The sequence below is a fragment of the Oryzias melastigma genome, linkage group LG15 (genome assembly GCF_002922805.2).
Source record: "Oryzias melastigma strain HK-1 linkage group LG15, ASM292280v2, whole genome shotgun sequence".
Taxonomy (NCBI): Eukaryota; Metazoa; Chordata; class Actinopteri; order Beloniformes; family Adrianichthyidae; genus Oryzias; species Oryzias melastigma.
The window spans coordinates 15,375,297-15,393,529 of record NC_050526.1 but is presented as its reverse complement, the minus strand read 5'-3'; the positions used below and the strand labels follow the sequence as shown (position 1 = coordinate 15,393,529).

At 45.9% G+C, this 18,233-nt stretch overlaps 2 protein-coding genes across 9 annotated transcripts in view; one reads left to right on the top strand and one right to left on the bottom strand.

The window, feature by feature from the left end:
- Window positions 1-804: 804 nt before the first annotated feature.
- otx1 (orthodenticle homeobox 1) lies at window positions 805-5,435 on the top strand. The gene is made up of 4 exons (XM_024296539.2): window positions 805-1,214; window positions 2,495-2,685; window positions 2,890-3,041; window positions 3,921-5,435. The coding sequence occupies exons 2-4, from the start codon at window positions 2,589-2,591 to the stop codon at window positions 4,665-4,667; spliced, it is 996 nt and encodes a 331-aa protein (XP_024152307.1). The 5' UTR covers window positions 805-1,214; window positions 2,495-2,588; the 3' UTR covers window positions 4,668-5,435.
- Window positions 5,436-12,487: 7,052 nt separating this feature from the next.
- Window positions 12,488-18,233, bottom strand: part of LOC112161615 (WD repeat containing planar cell polarity effector) — a gene marked incomplete in the record, with an annotated part of 80,745 nt that continues 74,999 nt past the window's right edge. For 2 of the 8 annotated variants that reach the window (XM_024296891.2, XM_024296893.2), the window contains 3 exon segments: window positions 13,431-15,038; window positions 16,329-16,360; window positions 17,312-17,397. In XM_024296891.2, the coding sequence (XP_024152659.1) occupies window positions 14,994-15,038; window positions 16,329-16,360; window positions 17,312-17,397 (163 nt within the window). 8 annotated transcript variants of the gene reach the window in all.

Here is an 18,233-nt window from a genome sequence, read left to right as displayed (position 1 = left end):
GGGGGGGGGGGGGGGGGATCTGTGAGAATTTAAAATAAAAAAACTGCGCGTGCGTGTTTGACCTCTTCTCCTTTCCTCACGCATGCTTTCATGCACGCGCGCAGGTGCGTTCAGGTGTTTTATCTGACTTTGAATCCCCGCAGGCCTCACGCGCATCCTCGTGCGGCGCGGCTCCTTTTTAAGTAAATGTGTGATTTCCTCCCGCGCGCGCGCCCTCGAAATATTCATTTACAAAAGTTTGGTACATTTAAAAGAGAAAAACAGAGTTTCTCTTCATCGGTTTGATCGAAACATTTAAAAGTTGAATCGAAGTCTGTGATGTGAACGGAGCCCGCGCAGGAGCGCGCGCGCTTGTTTCCTTTTTCCGCGGAGGTCTTTCCTGTTGGACTTCACGCGCACCCGCCTCAAATGTAATTCTAAATGAGGATTAAACATCATTAATATTCATGTGATGTGTGCGCGCGTGCATGCGTGTGAAACTTCAAAACGGAAAAGTTCAACTTTTGTTTTCGACCATTTTAGAGGAAAATGAGAAAATAAAAATTAAAGTTTTCTTGAAAATTCTATAAAATAATCTATAAAAACAAAGTCTCGTTTTTGCTCTGGAATCCTGAATCCACATTTAGTTCAAAACAAAAATGAATTTTCGCGGGATTTCTACGCTCGAATTTTCGGGTTAAATCTCTCCGGATCTCCGGCCGGGTTCTCCTCTCCTGCGGGTCGGAACCGGTTCCGTTCAGCTCGTTCGGCCTCTGAAGCGTTTCCATGTTTCTGAGCTTCTTCAGGTCTCGGGATGTGCAGGACGGGGGGGTGTCAGGGGGCCGCTCCCGCGCGCTGATTGGTCGCCGCCTCCGTCTGTCCGCCGCCGCAGCGCCGTGATTGGCTGCGGGAGGCGGACCCGCAGGTGACGGTGCGCTCATAGAGGCGCGGGGCGGAGAGAAGGTGATCAATCTCCATCCGTCCACATCACAAATCACCTTCGCGGTGTGACGGACGGACACGAGCCCGAAGCGCCGCGCCGGATGAGTCGGGCCGGACCGCGGCCGCACACAGCACGCGCCGCCGCTGAGCTGCAGACCTGAGCGCGCGCGCGCCTGCCTTCCCGTGATGCCGCTCGCTCCCCGCGCCGGTGTGTGATCCCGGACCTCGGCCCGCTGCTGGATAACTTTAGCGGCTCTGACCGGAGGCTCGGAGCGGAGAAGGAGCGGAACCAGGTAAACAAAGTTATTGTTCTTTTCCTGCGCGAACTTTGACCTCGTTTCGGAGAATTTTTATTTTATTTTTATTTTCTTCCTGGACATTTGAATGAACTCGCGGCGCGCGGAAAGAGCGGAGGAAGTTCCTCGTGAGGACTCCTCGTTCCCGCTCCTCCACAGCAAACCGGCCATGAAAGCGGCGGATAATTGGAGAGGCGGGCTCGGGTTTTGTTAATTTCTGCGGCTGATAAGGACCCTCCAGGAGCGGCCTCTCCCCGGAGGTCTCATCTGAATTCTAATGGGCTTCATTTGCACCCAGATCTGCGGCTCGCTGCGGCCTGGAGCGGCTGCGGGGCCGCTGCGGGGCCGCTGCGGGACCCGCTCCGCGCTTTGTTTAATAAATAAAAAACATTAAATTCATTCTGAATCCTCACTTCCGGCTGTTTGGAAACGAAACCAAACTTTGTTTAGATTTTTTATTTTGAGGTTTCAGCAAAATAAACGTTAAAGTTTTCGACTTTTAAAACAAAACAAACAAAAAAAAACAATTTATAACACTTTCATAAAATTGTAGAAAATCGGTTTCCTGTCGTGTTATAATAAAATAAATAAATTTACCAAAATGTTGGTTTATGTGAAAACTAAAAATAATAGTTGAAATGGAAGGTTGGATGTCCGGACGGACTCTGAACGCAGCTGTGGACTGCGAGGTTTCAACTGTAAATCCAGAAATAATTCAGACATTTCCACAATTTAGGTTATTTGATGCGCAAACACCCTAAAAGTGAGTTTAATTAAATTGGATGAAACAAAAAAAATGTTTGTGAAATAACGACTTTAACAGAAAATGTTTTTAGTTACGAATAATTAAAATTAAAACTAATTTGGTAGGTTTGTAATTTTAGTTAAAATATAATTATTTTCTCAGTTATTTAATTTATACATTTATTTTGGTTTATATAAATACTTTTGCAGCTATAAGTGAAATGACAAAATATAAAATCTGTTAATTATTTGTATTTAAATGCGAACAGTATAAATGCTGATTCTAATTTTTGTACTTTATTTTTAGGAGCAATTTTTTTTTATTCTTAGCAAAAACTTTTAAATTTAAGGCGCATCCTTTTCCCTCGTTCCCGTTCGTTCTTTCATTTTTTATTTTATTTATTTTTCTCCGCTGTAAATTAACAAATAGATCGATCGAATAATCGCGTTTAAACGCTGATTTTAATTTGTAATCCCGTTCTTTTCCTTTTGTTTTAATCTGGAGGTCTTGCTGTGCTCTTCCGGTTCCGCAGAGACCCGGATCGGTCCCCGCGCCCCGTCAAGCTGCAGCATCGCGGGAAACCGAACCACTGGCCTGAGCTGGGGGGAGCAGTGACCGCCTGTAGCATGATGTCCTACCTCAAACAGCCCCCCTACGGCGTCAACGGCCTGGGGCTGAGCGGCGCTGCCATGGACCTGCTGCACCCGTCCGTGGGATACCCAGGTACGCATGCGTGCGGGCTGGCAGGAGGGCGCGCGGAAGGTCAACTCACCTGAGGAGAGCAGGCCGCGTTTAGAGAGAAAGCTCCTTCTAGAGGACCCGGACGGCTCGTTAGCGAGCTGTTCGCGCCATTAGCTTGATGTTTACCAACTTGCCCGCGAGGCTTTTTATTAACGGACAGCGCGTGCGCGACTGTGTGTCCCGCAGCGACGCCCCGGAAGCAGCGGCGGGAGCGGACCACCTTCACCCGCTCGCAGCTGGACGTCCTGGAGGCCCTGTTCGCCAAAACCCGGTACCCGGACATCTTCATGCGGGAGGAGGTGGCGCTGAAGATCAACCTGCCGGAGTCCCGGGTGCAGGTGAGTTCCCCCCCCCGCCGGAGAGGCGGCAAAACACCGGAAACGGAAACAAAAAACTAGCAATGCTCCCAGAAACGACAAAACATATAGCAGCTAAAATAGTTTTATTAAAATGTTTACATTATTCGAGTTATTTATTACTGTTATTCAATATAATTAGAAGTTTTAAATGTTTTCTAATTCCGTGACGTCACCCCCTGTAAACACTAAACTCCTGCTAGCTAGCATGCTACTCCAGCGGAAACGGTTCCAGCTGGTGTTTGTTTGACATTTCGAGGATAATTTAATGAAGTGATTGAAAGTGAGGGTTTCTCCTCACAATGTCAGATTAATCCTCTGATTGGCGCCTCTCTGAAGGGCCGTAATGGCTCCTCCCACTGATAAACGCCTAAATGAGGCTGTAATTAATAGGAGCTGCGCCGCTTCTGAGGGCCTGATGGTGAGGAGGAGGAGGAGGAGGAGGAGGAAGATGTTTCCTTCACTGCTCACCTCCTGGTTCTCCACACAGACAAACATGTTTTGATGAGATTTTCATAATAAAGTTGTGCATGTTTTATTCTGAAAGAGCAGGAGGGAAACTTTCACAGGCCTCTGAGTAATTTTCTGAATGTGTGTGAAACAAAACGCTCGACACGATCTCGCCCTCTCGGCGCTCTAGAGTTACCCCACTGTGTGGTGAAACTCGATCGGCTGCTGTCCTAGAGCCGTCTCCAGGACTGAAACTGGACCCGGGCCGGGCCGGGCCGAGGGGCCGCGTGGAAATGAACCTGATGGATAATAACCTTCAATTTTCCCTCGCCGGCGTGGGAGTCTGGGTTGTTCTGCTGCTGTGGGGGAGGCGGTTTGGTCGCTAACTCCTGCCGGCGTTTCTGCCCGCAGGTGTGGTTCAAGAACCGGAGGGCCAAGTGTCGCCAGCAGCAGCAGAGCGGCAGCGCCGCCAAAGCCCGGCCGCCCAAGAAGAAGTCGTCTCCGGCGCGCGAGAGCACCGGCTCGGAGAGCAGCGGCCAGTTCACGCCCCCCGCCGTGTCCAGCACCGGCTCCTCCTCCTCTTCGTCTTCGTCCACCAACCACGCGGGCCCGGCCGCCCTGAGCAGCACCTCTACCTCCATCAGCACCGTGTCCTCTATCTGGAGCCCGGCCATCTCCCCCGGCAACGCCCCGGCCCCCGCCGTGGCCCCGCTCCCCGAGCCCGGACCCCCCTCCAACGGCTCCTGCATGCAGCGCTCCATGACGGGCTCAGCCGCCGCCGCCACCTCCTACCCCATGTCCTACAACCAGACGCCGGGCTACGGCCAGAGCTACCCCGCCCCCTCCAGCTCCTACTTCAGCGGCGTGGACTGCGGCTCCTACCTGGCCCCCATGCACTCCCACCACCACCCCCACCAGCTCAGCCCCATGACGGCCTCGTCCATGTCGGCCCACCCGCACCACCACATCAGCCAGTCGTCGGGGCACCCCCACCACCACCACCACCAGGCCTACGGGGGGGCCGGCCTGGCCTTCAACTCCTCCGACTGCCTGGATTACAAAGAGCAGACTGCCGCGTCCTCGTGGAAGCTCAACTTTAACGCCACGGACTGCTTGGACTACAAAGACCAGGCCTCCTGGAGGTTCCAGGTCTTGTGATTTGCCCCGCCCCTCCCTGCCTGCTCCCCCCTCTTTTACTGCCCCGTCAGCCTGTTGCTTGTTTTTAAAGATGAAGAGTTTATGAACCCAAACCGGACTGAAGTCTGACTTTCCTCTGGAGCGTCTCCGGGTCAGACGGTTCTGATGAGGAGCGGCTGTTCAAAGAGGCGGAGCTTAACAAACTGAATTTTTTTTTTCCTTTTTTAAAGATCTGAAGGTCCCGTCAGCCAAAGCCTCGGAGCCGCTCTCTGACGGAGGAATATTTCCCCTCCGGCTCGGCCGGCGCGCTCACAGGAACTGCCCCCGGGGGGGTGAGGGGGGGCTTTTACCTCCAAATCCTGTACAGCTTTTTTTTCTGGAATGGGTTCTTTGACAGATTCTAGTCAGCTCCAGCAGCAGCTGAATGTGTACATATGTATTTGGGTCAGTTCCAGTGACCGTGTTTAGTTGCTGTTTATTTCATTTCTCTAAATTTGAAATTGTTTATTACGGTTTTGGAGGAAATAAAAAAAGATGTATGTAAATCTCCAGAATATTCCAAAGACAATTCGGCCGTTCAAACGTTAGATTTTAACCCTTTTATTGAACAGAGTTTTGGGGATTCCCAGGATCCGGTCAGACCTGAAACGCAGCACTTGGCTCCATGTGGAAGTCGGTCTGGATTCTTCCTTCCGGAGGTTCCGGAGCTCCAGATGACGTGAGATGTTGAATGTATCTTAAGGCGACCGCCCTCCATCATGTTCATCCAATAAAGTCAAGTCAAACGTGGATTCTGTCTGTCTGAGTTCCCGCGCGGCGCCTCTTCCTCTTTCATCTGCGTGTTCCGCGGGAAATGACAAATCCACGCGGCTGTTTCCTCCATGTGAACGAGTCACTTTGTTGATTCGCTTTCTCTAATTATAGCGCGCGGGGGGAGGGGGATGCAAATAAGGGCGTAATTAAAAGGCTGCGTGAGCGCGTGCAGGCCCCGCATTTCCATGAGAGCGCGCGGCTGCTAATCCTCCGCCTTCAGCTGCGGGGAGGCGGGCTCCGGTTCGCGCGCCGTTTCTGCGGCCGAGCCGCGAGACATTTGATCGAGGCGTAATTGAAAGGCGCGCTGTAATGGCGCGATAATTACCGCGGCGCCGCGAGCCGCTTTCCCCCAAATAACCCGCAGGAATTCCAGCGCCTCTGATGCGGTAATTACGTGGGTGGGGCCAGGTTAGGGGGTCACGTGTAAGTGTGTGTGTCTTCATGCGCTCGCGGGCACAAACGCATTAAACGGAGGAGGCATATTCACCCCCGCGTGCGTGCCTACGTGCGCGCGCGCGGAGAAGAGGAAACCCAAATTAAAGCTTCGTTTATGCATACCCCCCCCCCCCCTTTTAAACAAATTACAAACGTGTTTGTGTTGAAAATCCGCGCGCGCGGCGTTAATCCCGGCGCGCGTGCTTAATCCAGTCAAACGGAAAGGTGACAAACGCGCGCGCGGGTTCGGATTTAGATTTATGAATTTAAATTAATTTAACTAAATCATATTTTTTGCATAATAATTTGTACATGAAGAGAACGGAGGCCTCGCGCGGACAAAAGTCCCCGAGGAAAGAAACGCAAACATTTGCGGCCGGTCTCGCGCGCTTGTTTGCGGTGTTTTTTCCTCTTTCCTTCGGCGGGGGGGGGTCCGTGCAGAGGTGGGGGCCGCGGGTTCACGAGACGTTTTATTTAAAGACAGAAAGTTAATCCGAGGCCCGAACGGACAAAAGGCGGATTAAAAACCGGGTGAGAAAGTTGAGGCCCGCGGGAGTTTCTCTGCTCCGCAGAAAGCTGCCGCAGAGCGCGAGGAAAGTGCGGGAGGAAAGTGGCGCACGAGCGGGTTTTGTGTTTTTTAAAATGATCGATTTAAGACTCGAGTTGAATCCTCTCTAAAAAGGCGCGCGCTCCTAATTTTCAACTTTAAACATTTTAATTTTAAACCAAAAAATGCTTAAAATTTTTAAAATGAAACAAAAACGATTTTAAACTTTATTTAAAAAAATAAATGTAATTTTTGTTAAAGTCAATAAGTCAAACAAAACTTGTGGGAAAAATAATGAAATATATTTTATTATTTTTATTATTTAAACAAAAAATTCGAAAACTATGATATTTATGTTTTATTAAACTTTAAAATAAAATTATGTTTTTTAAACAGCAAAAGCACAAATAAATGTTTGTTTTAACACAAACAGTTTTTTAAGGCTCATAAAAATCCTTCAAATTGGACAAAGTTTGATGGGATTTGATTCCTTCCTGCTGTTTTCTTCAGGTTCTGTCGAGATCCAAACCTCCAGAACATTTTTGTAGAAACACTAAACGTTGCAGGCAGAGACGAGTGTTCGTATTTGAACCCGTCCGAGGATCTAAACCTTCCTCTCTGTTCAATAATCGGATCGATTGAGCCGCGGTGTCGCCCGCTGCGACCGCTTTGACCTCCTGACCTCTGGTCTGCGGCGTGAAGGCGTGGGACTGAGGCCGAACTGGAAACTGTCGAGGTTTTGATCACACTTTGTCCAGGAAATGAACTGGAACCGCAGCGGACTGCAGCTCTCTTCCTTTTTTTGCATGAGTGCTTGTGATTTGTATCTGGGAGGGAGATGAAAGGCAGGAACCGGACTGATCCTTACAGGCCTCCGTACCTCAGCACTGTTTGAGAAAAAGAGATGTGACGATAGCAGCCGGCATGCTGGGACCGTTTGCACACAGGACTAGAAGGACTAAACGCTGGGCTGTGATTGGCTGAGGCCTTGGCGTCCCGGGACGTTCTCGGAGATACAGGAGAGGATTATCTGAAACTGGGAGGTTAACTTTGGGTCAACCGCTCAGTGAAACGCTCCAGTTTCTCTGCTTTGTTTTCAGTTTCCTCATTTTTGTGGCAGCTGGTGAAAACGGCGCCGGTTCCTTCGTGGTCGTGTTTCAGCAGAGCTCGTCCTCAGCCGGTCCCCGTGAAGCTGCCGGTTCGGATCCCAGACGGACACCCCGTCCCTCTCAGAGCTCGGCTTAATGCTCCGTTTTCGTCAGCGGGGTGGAATTACAGGAGCGCCGATGACCCGATCCTGCAGAGAGGCGGGAGGTTTGGTTTCTGCAGCTCTGCTTCAGCGCCTTTAAATCACACGAAGCTGCAGGTCACGACTCCTCTGACCAGGAAGGAACCAGGAAAGGTTCAAGTCCTCTAAAGCTGCAGCTCTTCATCATTTTAGCTGAAAGACGAGTCGGCTTTCAAACAACTCATGGCTTTCCACTTCCATCCACATTTGGACAAAGTCCTCCGCTCCCGTTGATCTGAAGGGTCTCAGACGACCGTTGAGCAGAAGAAAGTCTCATTTCAGGATCCTCCATCTGAACCGTCGTCATTTCTGCTGAAGAACCTGAGGAGATTCTTTCTGAAAACTGACCAAGAGATCCGGGTTCATCCAGAGACGAGAGTCGGTCGCTGGATTTCACCTCAACACTTTGAAAAAACAAGATTTCAAATTCAAATTCCTATAAAAACACATTAATTTGAGCTCATCGTGATTTTAAAGATCTTTTTGTTAAAAGTCATTTTAAAATAGAAAACAAGGATCACACATTAAAAGTTCTCGAGCTTCTCCAATTTATTTTGAAAGTTGAGGACAAATAAAATCCACATTGCTGTGACCTAATCTTGTGTTTTGTGCATTTTTTTAATGAGTTTGTTTTGGTTTTTCTGTGGATCTGCTGTCATGACAACAAGCAGAAAAAACCTTTTTTTCAAGATCAGCTAATATTTAAATGATTTTATATTTCAGGAAATGTGTTTCTGCAGCTTTCAGCCTCAAAACCACGGCCTGGGTTTATTTTTGTGTTGATCAGTCACTTTTGATCAGTTTTTAGACATGTTTACGGTCATTTTAGTGTCTCTAATCGTGTCTTTTATTGATACTCAGTCCAGGTTGAGTCTGACAGAACTTTCAGCTCTTTTTTACATGTCATTTGTCCTTTTGGAGGAATTATCATTTCAACTAAAGTGGAGCTCCAGTGAACTCCAGTCAGTGTTCAGTTTAAATTATTTTATGGTCTGCAGCTTTTTAGAAATTCTCATTTACTGCACAGAATATCCAGTTTTAGTTGTTCTGTCAAACGTCTCACCCTTTAAAACTCAATCAGACATAAAGACTTCTGAACGTTTTCACGACAATCATGTTTAATCACTTCTGATTATTTAACAGAATTCATATTTTTGGACAGACTAGTATTGATTCAGTATAAATGTGTTTTATTACAAATGTTTGAGTTAGTCGGATCAGTTTTAGCTTTTTGGTTTATCTGAATACATGTATATAAATATATATATATATAAATATATATCACCATTTTTCTGGGTCATCCGACTCTACAGTTCCAAAATCAAGTATCCAAGAAAATTTCCCAGAAGTCTTTGCGAAAAAACTAGTGTTGATTTATTGACTTTTATTGAACCAGGATAATCCAGTTAAGATTACAAACCTTTTTTTTTTTTTCAAGACAGTCCTGGCAAAGAGACCACCGCAGTTGGTTAAAATTCATTCAAACATTGAGGCAATAAAGAATATAAAATATAGAAAATTAAAACAATATATTAAACCGAAAATATAAATAAATCAAGTTACAGAAATTGAAGGGATTAAAATAATAAAACGGTGAATTAGAGAGACACTCACAGTATTTGGTGGAGTTTATTGATGCTCAGACGGAATATAGACCACAATGCATTGCGTTTGAGCAGTCTTCTTTTTCATGTGAAATATATATATATATATTTATATATTACAAAGATCCAAGTTTTCATCATCAGAACAGGGATTCATAAATAAAATGTTTCTACTTCTTAGGTTTTTATTTTGGGATATCAGTGATGTTTTATTTAGTGTTAAAAAGTATTTGCTCTTAAAATCCAGAACAACAGAAAATCCAGCTGAGATTATTTTAATAGTTTTGATTTGAATTCAGACACAAGCGCAGCATTTATTTCAGCAGCTATGCTAGCTCGTTGAGCTATTTTTTGTTTTGTTTTAAAGCCTTAACAGAGGGACAATTATATAAATGCATATATATATATGTCTTAAATGTATCCTCTCTTAGCATTGTGATCATTTGTTTTGCTAATTTTAACCTTTAATCCAGTTTAGCACAAATCCTTCAGATTAGCATTCTGATAGCAGCTGTAGCTCCTGTTGTTAGCTTGTTTATCAGATCAGATCAGATTAAGTTTAAGGAGGCACAACTGTACTTACTGTAGTTTATTAGGCTAATTTGTCACAGATTAGCATTAGCATCATGGAACCTCATTTTGCTAATATTAGCATCATGCTAGCTTTGCGTCTAAAAGGATCAAGCTAACTCTTTTAGCTAACTCATCCCGTTGTAAAACATGCTAAATGATTCCACTGATATTAATAATCCATCAAGGATCAGGCGTGTACAGGGGTGTAGTGGTTAGCACTCTCACCTCTCAGGAGGACGTTTCTGGTTCAAGTCCCGACTCGCTCCTGTCTGTTCGTGTCACCTGTTCTCCAGGTTCACTCGTGGGTTCCTCCAAACACTTTTTTCTCCACAGTCAAACAAAAGCTTGACGGGGTTTTTGGTGATTCTAATTTGTTAGGTGTGTGGTTGTTGTCTCTGGTCGTGTGACCGACGATCTGTCAGGTGAACTAACCATCAACAGGTATAGAAGTTAAATATGTTAATCCTTTGTTTTCTTAGATTATTCTTAATTTAGGTAAAGAGATTATCGAGTCATATATAAGGTTTATTCAGAATATAACATTACTTTTGTCATGACTTCATTCTCTGAATTAGGAGTCACATCACTATTGTGTACACAGAGAGGACAGTTTGTGTTTCACTTTAGTCCATTTGACTCTGATGATAAACAGACAAACAGAACAGAACTTTATTCTCTCTAACATGACGAGTCAGAGAGAACTTACAGGAGCAGACGTATATATTCAAAACATTAAAATAAAGTCTGGATGTTTGGACAAACAGGAGGAAAAAACTCATAAAAATCAAACTCCACTAATGTAATACTATACTTTATAACCGTCACTGCAAGAGATGAAAAACTGGTTCAACCTGTAATAAAAAAACAAGATAATATATAAACACGTAATACATGGAGCTATTGCTGCATTTCCTGCACATATTTTAAGTGTTGAAGGCTAAATGTTGTTGGTCGCACAGATTAATCATAACATTAACTTTAATGGTAACTCTTCCTGCAGGTCTGTGTGACCAGCAGAGTTCATCAGAGTTCATGTATTTAGAAAATTCTGTGTGAATATTCACTCTTAAAAATAAAAGGAAATAGTTTAGAAATAAAAAGATCAAAGAAACAAAAATGTTAATAATCACACATTCAGCTTTCTCAGTTCTTCAACTCTCAGCTGAATAAAACCGTTTTTGTCATAGAAATGTTTTATGTTTTTATAGCTTCTTTCTAAATAATCTCTCTGTAGACAAAAACTTTTTCCAGTGACTTGAAGAGATTTTTTTACATAAATGACTTCAACTCAAGTTCATGTTCCATCAAACACTAAAACAATCTTTGACACATTTTCTTCCTCTTGTAACTTGTAAAGCTGCTCTCTGCTGCCCCCTACCTGCTGGGTGTGAGGTGTGTCACAGCTGTGAAGAAGAACTCACCTGGAGTCTGTAACCCGGTTTGGGGGACAGCAGGTCACCTGTGTCACTCCTGATAAGCTTTCCATTTAATTCAGTTTGACTCAACTTTATTTAAAAAACCTCAAATGACAACTGAGGTCGTCTCATTGTTGGAAAAGAAAATCTTTAAGCAGAAACGCTGTGATACTTTGAGAATCGATACGTTCAATTTTAAAGAATGTTTTAATGAAACTCAACTCAAGACTTTTATTTTGGTGAAATCTGTCAAAAAGCTTCAAGAAGGTCAAATGAGGAACAGCTCATTGTTACATCATCACAACATGTTTGTGCGTTTTTCAAAATAAAGCAGTTGTAAGTTTAAAGGCTAACAATTAGCTTAGCAATCCACTAACCATGAAGAGTTTACACGACTGAACACTAAACAGTTCAACTGTCAAGCTAGAAGAACCAGATAACAGATCAGATTGATTCAGGATCAATATTTTTGATTATAGAAGCTTCAACAGAATAAAAACACGACTTTTTGTGTTCACATTTTGAGCTTCAGTCCTCAGATTACTGTCACACGCTTCAGTGAAGCTTCCAATCAGCTGTTTCAGTCAAGTCTGCAGCAACACTTTGATTCCAGATGACAGCTGATCCTCCCTCAGCTGATCCTCCCTCAGCTGACCCTCCCCAGCTGATCCTCCATCAGCTGATCCTCCCTCGGCTGATCCTCCACCAGCTTATCCTCCCCAGCTGATCCTCCATCAGCTGATCCTCCTCAGCTGATCCTCCCCAGCTGATCCTCCCTCAGCCGATCCTCCACAAGCTTATCCTCCCCAGCTGATCCTCCTCAGCTGATCCTCCATCAGCTGATCTTCCTCAGCTGATCCTCCCTCAGCTGATCCTCCTCAGCTGATCCTCCACCAGCTGATCCTCCACCAGCTGATCCTCCCCAGCTGATCCTCCATCAGCTGATCCTCCATCAGCTGATCCTCCCTCAGCTGATCCTCCCCAGCTGATCCTCTCTCAGCTGATCCTTCCTCAGCTGATCCTCCCCAGCTGATCCTACGTCAGCTGATTCCATGATTCCAGCTTCTTCTCTGGTTAACGACTTCCTTCCTCGTTTCCTTCCTGGTTAGATGGGAAACAGACGAGGCGGCGGCGATTCAGTCTGCGGTTTGTCCCTCACAGGACTGGTCCTGACAGCATCCTGACTGCAGTGTTGGTTGTCAGGAGGATCAGGAGGATCAGTCGTTCAGATAGGATGTTGCAGCCTCCTAACTCGTCTGCTAGACTCGGTGTCCTCCAGGTCGTACAGGTCCTGACGGAGACTCGGCCTGCAGCTGCAGCGCTCGTCTCCACGACTTCACTCAGACCTAACTCTGTCAAGAGGGTTTGAACATCCTTAGTCATGGAATCAAGACTGCAGCGGCATCCTGATTCTCATTTTTGGGATCAATTATTTCTGGAACTTTTGAGGTTTAGTTTCTCCTGAATTGGATTTCTTGAATGTAAACGTATCAAAATAACTTAAAAACGTTGCTGTTGTTTGGATATTCCTGCTCTTCCCTTCCTGAAGATGTTAGAGATGATAAAATCGATTAATTGATCTAAGCTTAACAGATTAATAATCAATCCATAAAAATATAAATCAATTTAGCACATAAAGCTAAAGTCCGCTAGCTTGATGCTAACATATAATGGTGTTTCCCATAGGATGGCTAATGCTAACACTCAGTCAACCTAAACATACGTTCTGACTAAATGAACATTTTTATGAGAATTTTCTAAACTCTTAGGGAAATATTTTTAAAGTAACATTTATGGTCTAAAACACATTTTTTTGCTCATATAAGGTGTAATGCTATAGCATGATCGCCACCTAGTGGTCAAACTGAAACGTCCTCCAGGAGAAGCAGAACAATGTTAGAGAATCCGTGAAACACTGGATGATATTAACGATCTCATGATTTCACTGAAACATTTACAGTCTGTGATCTGGATCAGATTAATATTATTCATGTATTTCTAAACAAATGTGTCTACATGTGTAAACTCAGACATGAACTGAAGAATCAAAAGAATAGAAGAAATCAGAATAGAGTTCATTCTGGAATGATGCTGACAGCAGCTCTAGAAGATGTTTCTGACCTCAGACGGTTTCATTCTTTATTTAATTCACTGAACAGAGAAACTCTGGAGCTGAAACAGGAGCTGGAGGTGATCGTATTGACGGGTTTGGAGTCAAACTTCAGGGGAACGAACGAAACCTTGAAGATGTTTTCAGAACTTCTGCTCATAAAAACACAGAAAACGTTTCAAACTAGGAGCTCCTGAAGAAGCTGAACATTTCAACCCAAACCAGCATCAAACGGTCTGGTTGAACTTCAGAATCAGGAGGAAGATCTCAGATGTCTGCGTTTCTGGATCCACCGATGGTTCTGATGTCTGGATCCTGTGCAGCCAAAGCTGAAGCCCGGCTCCTCTGCGGCGGCGCTCCAATCGGGCCGCTGAAGCTGCTCAGCTGCTGCGGCGAGCAGAAACGGCAGACAACCTGGATAATGACGAGCGCTGCAGGCTGGACTCATCTCCAAATGCTAACAAGGCCGCTCGGCGCCGCGGCGCCCCGCGCAGCCTGTTAATGCCACTAATAAGCCTCATCTCGGCCGGCGAGGACCGCCGCTGCTGGAGAAAGCTGCCGGCGGTTTTAAATGAAGCGTTTGTGCTTCACAAAGCAGCATAATTGCTGAGAGGGCGAGCGAGGCGGCGCTCCGTCTCTCCCTCTGTTTGTGGTTGGGAAGCCGCTCCGGTTCTGGGGGAGAGCGTCCCGGCTTCGACCCGCTCCCACCTTCCGGGTGACTGCTGTTGTGGGAGCGGTCGAGGCCGACCATCAGCACGGCGTGATGAACGTGTCAAGAGAAAACACTTATCTGGAGCGGTCTCGGCGGGGCCGGATCACGGCCGGCGAGCGCGGCGCTGCCGTGTTTGCATAAGAGAAGCATTAGGATCAGTCTGAATGTAATTCCTTTCAGCCGTCCTCTCGCTGAGGATCGACTGCCCCAAACACACAAAGATGTTTTTAAAGCTATCAAAACAACAACAAGCACAAAAAAGAGCGGGAAAGCATCCCGGCTGATCTGCTGTCCGTTTCCAGCGCCGCTTCTTGTATATTTTGTGGTGGAAATCCTCTTAGAATGCAAAGTAAATAGATTAGGATACAGTCAGGGATTAGGGCTCGTGCGGCGCTGTCAGATTAGTCGGTGAGCGTCGACAGCTCTGACACGGCCATGGCTGCTGTTCAGGAAAGGGGCTCCGCTCGCTCGCTCGCTCGCTGCTTTAAAGTCGCTGGCTCCTGTTCATGAATAAAACCGTAATCTCGGCCAGCGTGCACGCTCACGCCGTGCACGTGCGTGCAGCCTCCAATAGCAGCATAATAGAAATCAGGCTGATTAATGGCAGGTCTGCGGCGTTTCTGTCAGCGTCTTAACGGCAGAAGCAGGTGGAACGCCGCCGCTCAGTGCAGCCGTCATCCGGCTGAATCCACATCCTGAGCTCCACAGATAAACGCTGACAGGTAAGAGAAACACAGCTGTGATTGCTATTCACACCTGAGCCAGTGCAGAGGAGGCCGTTTGGATCCTTCACAAAGAACGCTTGGACAGAAATATCCATCAGACACCGCGCTCCTCCGGAGTTTTCCTCCTAAACCATTCCTAAATGAACCACTCGGAGCGTTCCGGGATCTTCCTGAAACACAAACGGGACAGTTTCATCATTAGAACAAAGGATTCGTATCAAACCAACTCCTCCATCGACGATAAAACACCTAACAAATCACCAAAGGTTTCAAATGACAGTAAATAGATCATAAAAAACTTCAACTGTAGAAGTATTCCGGATCTTCATCGAGTCTAAAGCAGAATTTATTATAATGAGGGTCTTTGTTCATATTAGTTAAAGCTTAATGAAGCAGTCATTAACTCCAGAGGACACTCCAGTCTGTGTTGATGATATACAGTCGTTCTTATCAAAGAATCAAATAAAAATAAAATGTTTCGATGATCTTTTTCTAACCACTCAGAGAAATGTTGAACTGAGATCCTGACAACAGTCAAAGTCTTTCGACCCGTTTCCCGCCACACACCTGGGATTCTCTCCCAGGTGGACCGCGTGGGGCGATCATCGTTAATGTGTTAATGTACCCCGTTGATTAAAAAAAGAGTATTTATTAACACAAATTAAAAACACTAGAATAATTAAAAGCAACCGTCTTCCACTTCACGCCAGACGTTCAGGGTTCCACGGCGTGCATTCATGTCTGATAATGCACACGTTGTCAGGCATTATCCCTTAGATAACAGTCACTTATCATTTATTATTATAAACCTTATTTATTTCTAGCACATTGTTTTCGCTATTTTTATCAGTTCTGATCACTTTTTTTCACAAAAACTGACTATTTGATACGTAGTGCCGCCCGTTGTCATGGTAACACGTCGCTGAGCCTCGACTGCAGCAGAAAGAGACATAAATGCTGATCGTCGTGATAGGTTCAATAAAGCTTCAGTTCAAGAGAAAGTTCACGAGAATGTTTCCGGATTGTTCAGAAGAAGTCTGCACAAATGGATGATTGTGACCAGAACTTCGTTTTTAGGTTTCATCCACGTCCAGGAGCCAATCAGATGGAGGCGCTCTAAGCTAGCAGGAGAATGTGTAAACAGATGGATGACGGGAAGTGGGGCGGGCTTATTCAGTGTCAAAAGAATCGCCCACAACTCCGAGGTGAATTTCCAACGAACTCGTGCCGCTCTGCAGAAACTATGTTCCAGAAAACGACTTTTTTGATCCGTCTGAGAATGATTTGAGATCAGAAGACTTCAACCATTTCCTGGATGATCCAGTTTGGACTCCACAGGAAGTGTGTTTTTACTTCACTTGTGACCATTAAAAGCTCTGGATGATTGTCTGGTGTCAGATCTGCCGTTCTTCAGTCCAAACTGCACCAGAACCCGACCGGTCCTCCTCTAATCCACTTACGTTTTCGCCGTCTTCTTGGCGTCCGACGCTTCCTGCAGAAGACAGCAGACGGTGACTGTGACACGTGCATATTCACCCCCTCCCACCACCACCCCGGCAGAAGCAGGCGGCGGCTGAACGTCCTGACAGGTCCTGAACGTCCTGACAGGTCTCGCGCTCGCTCAGGACGTGCAGCACGCCGCCTGTCCCGGGTTAAACCAATGAGAACCGTTGTCAGTCGCGTTGATCTCCGTCGCTCTGAGCGCCGCTTAATGAGGTTGTGATTGACATTAAAACCTCACCGTGCCTTCAACAGATGTTTAAGACACCGATGTAACTTCCTCTGTAGCCTCAAGTCTGGATTAATGGACGGCGGAATCTCTGAAACGACTGTTGGAGCCGTTACAGAGAGGAGAACAGGAAGTACGGAGGAAGGAACAGGAAGTGCATCAGACAGTGATGATAGAACATCACTGTGTGATGATGGATCATCAGCTGTCAGCCTGCAGACCGCAGGACTTCTCCTGCTTCCTTCTGTCCCGTCAGAGCAATGGCGCCCCCTCATGCCGGAGGAGGAACTGCTCCTCCAGATTCACTGTAACCAACCTCGGAGCCGAATCTTCACCAGTTCAAGTCTGTCTAACAGTTTATTCATCTTTTTGGAGACATTTCTTTCACATGAATGGAACAGAACTTGGTTCGGTTATCATGGCGACGGTTCTGGGGGGTCAGGTAAAGCGTTTTAGCTCCACGCTCTGTAAGCTGTTTGACGGGTTTGTGAGGATTTCGTTCAGATTCAGAGGATCTAATTCAGACTAAAATGATCCTTTCATAGATTAGAATACGACCTTTCAGCCTCGTTTGAGATCATCAATCAGATCAACCGAGTTCCTGGAAAACCTCATTAGTTCTCTATAATCGGTGATGTTTGGTTTGTAAAAGCTGAACATTCTGGGTTTGAGTTTGATCTAAGCTGAGCAGCTGAAGGCTGCAGCTCCACTCACCTGTTGGAGTCTTCAGCATCTCTGGACTGACGGTCACAGGGACGCCCACCGACAGCGGCCTCCTCTGATTGGTTCTTCCAGCCGTGCTGAGGAAGAAAAAGAAGAAGAGCAGATGAGACCTGTGATGGACTGGACACCTGTTGAGGTGGTGCCACATCTCTGCTGCTCAACAGTAGCTGAGATGGGCTCCAGCAACCCTGAGATCTCAAAATAAATTCATCAATTTAGAAGTTGGATGGATGATGGATGAACTGATGGATGAACTGATGGATGAACTGATGGATGATGGATGGATGATGGATGGATGGATGATGGATGAACTGATGGATGATGGATGAACTGATGGATGAACTGATGGATAAACTGATGGATGAACTGATGGATGATGGATGGATGATGGATGAACTGATGGATGATGGATGGATGGATGATTGATGAACTGATGGATGATGGATGGATGGATGATGGATAAACTGATGGATGGATGATGGATGAACTGATGGATGATGGATGGATGATGGATAGATGGATGATGGATGAACTGATGGATGGATGATGGATGAACTGATGGATGATGGATGGATGATGGATGAACTGATGGATGAACTGATGGATGGATGAACTGATAGATGGATGATGGATGAACTGATGGATGATGGATGGATGATGGATGAACTGATGGATGAACTGATGGATGGATGATGGATGAACTGATGGATTGATGGATGGATGAACTGATGGATGGACTGATAGATGAACTGATGGATGATGAATGGATGATGGATGAACTGATGGATGAACTGATGGATGATGGATGAACTGATGGATTGATGGATGGATGAACTGATGGATGATGGATGAACTGATGGATTGATGGATGGATGAACTGATGGGTGATGGATGGATGATGGATGGATGATTA

What these genes read in the sequence shown, in the direction of transcription:
- otx1 (XM_024296539.2), top strand. Translation starts at nt 2,589, where the DNA reads ATGATGTCCTACCTCAAACAGCCCCCCTACGGCGTCAACGGCCTGGGG. An exon ending in CCCGTCCGTGGGATACCCAG is followed by an intron (nt 2,686 to 2,889) that starts GTACGCATGCGT and finishes TGTGTCCCGCAG; the next exon opens with CGACGCCCCGGAAGCAGCGG. An exon ending in TGCCGGAGTCCCGGGTGCAG is followed by an intron (nt 3,042 to 3,920) that starts GTGAGTTCCCCC and finishes TTCTGCCCGCAG; the next exon opens with GTGTGGTTCAAGAACCGGAG.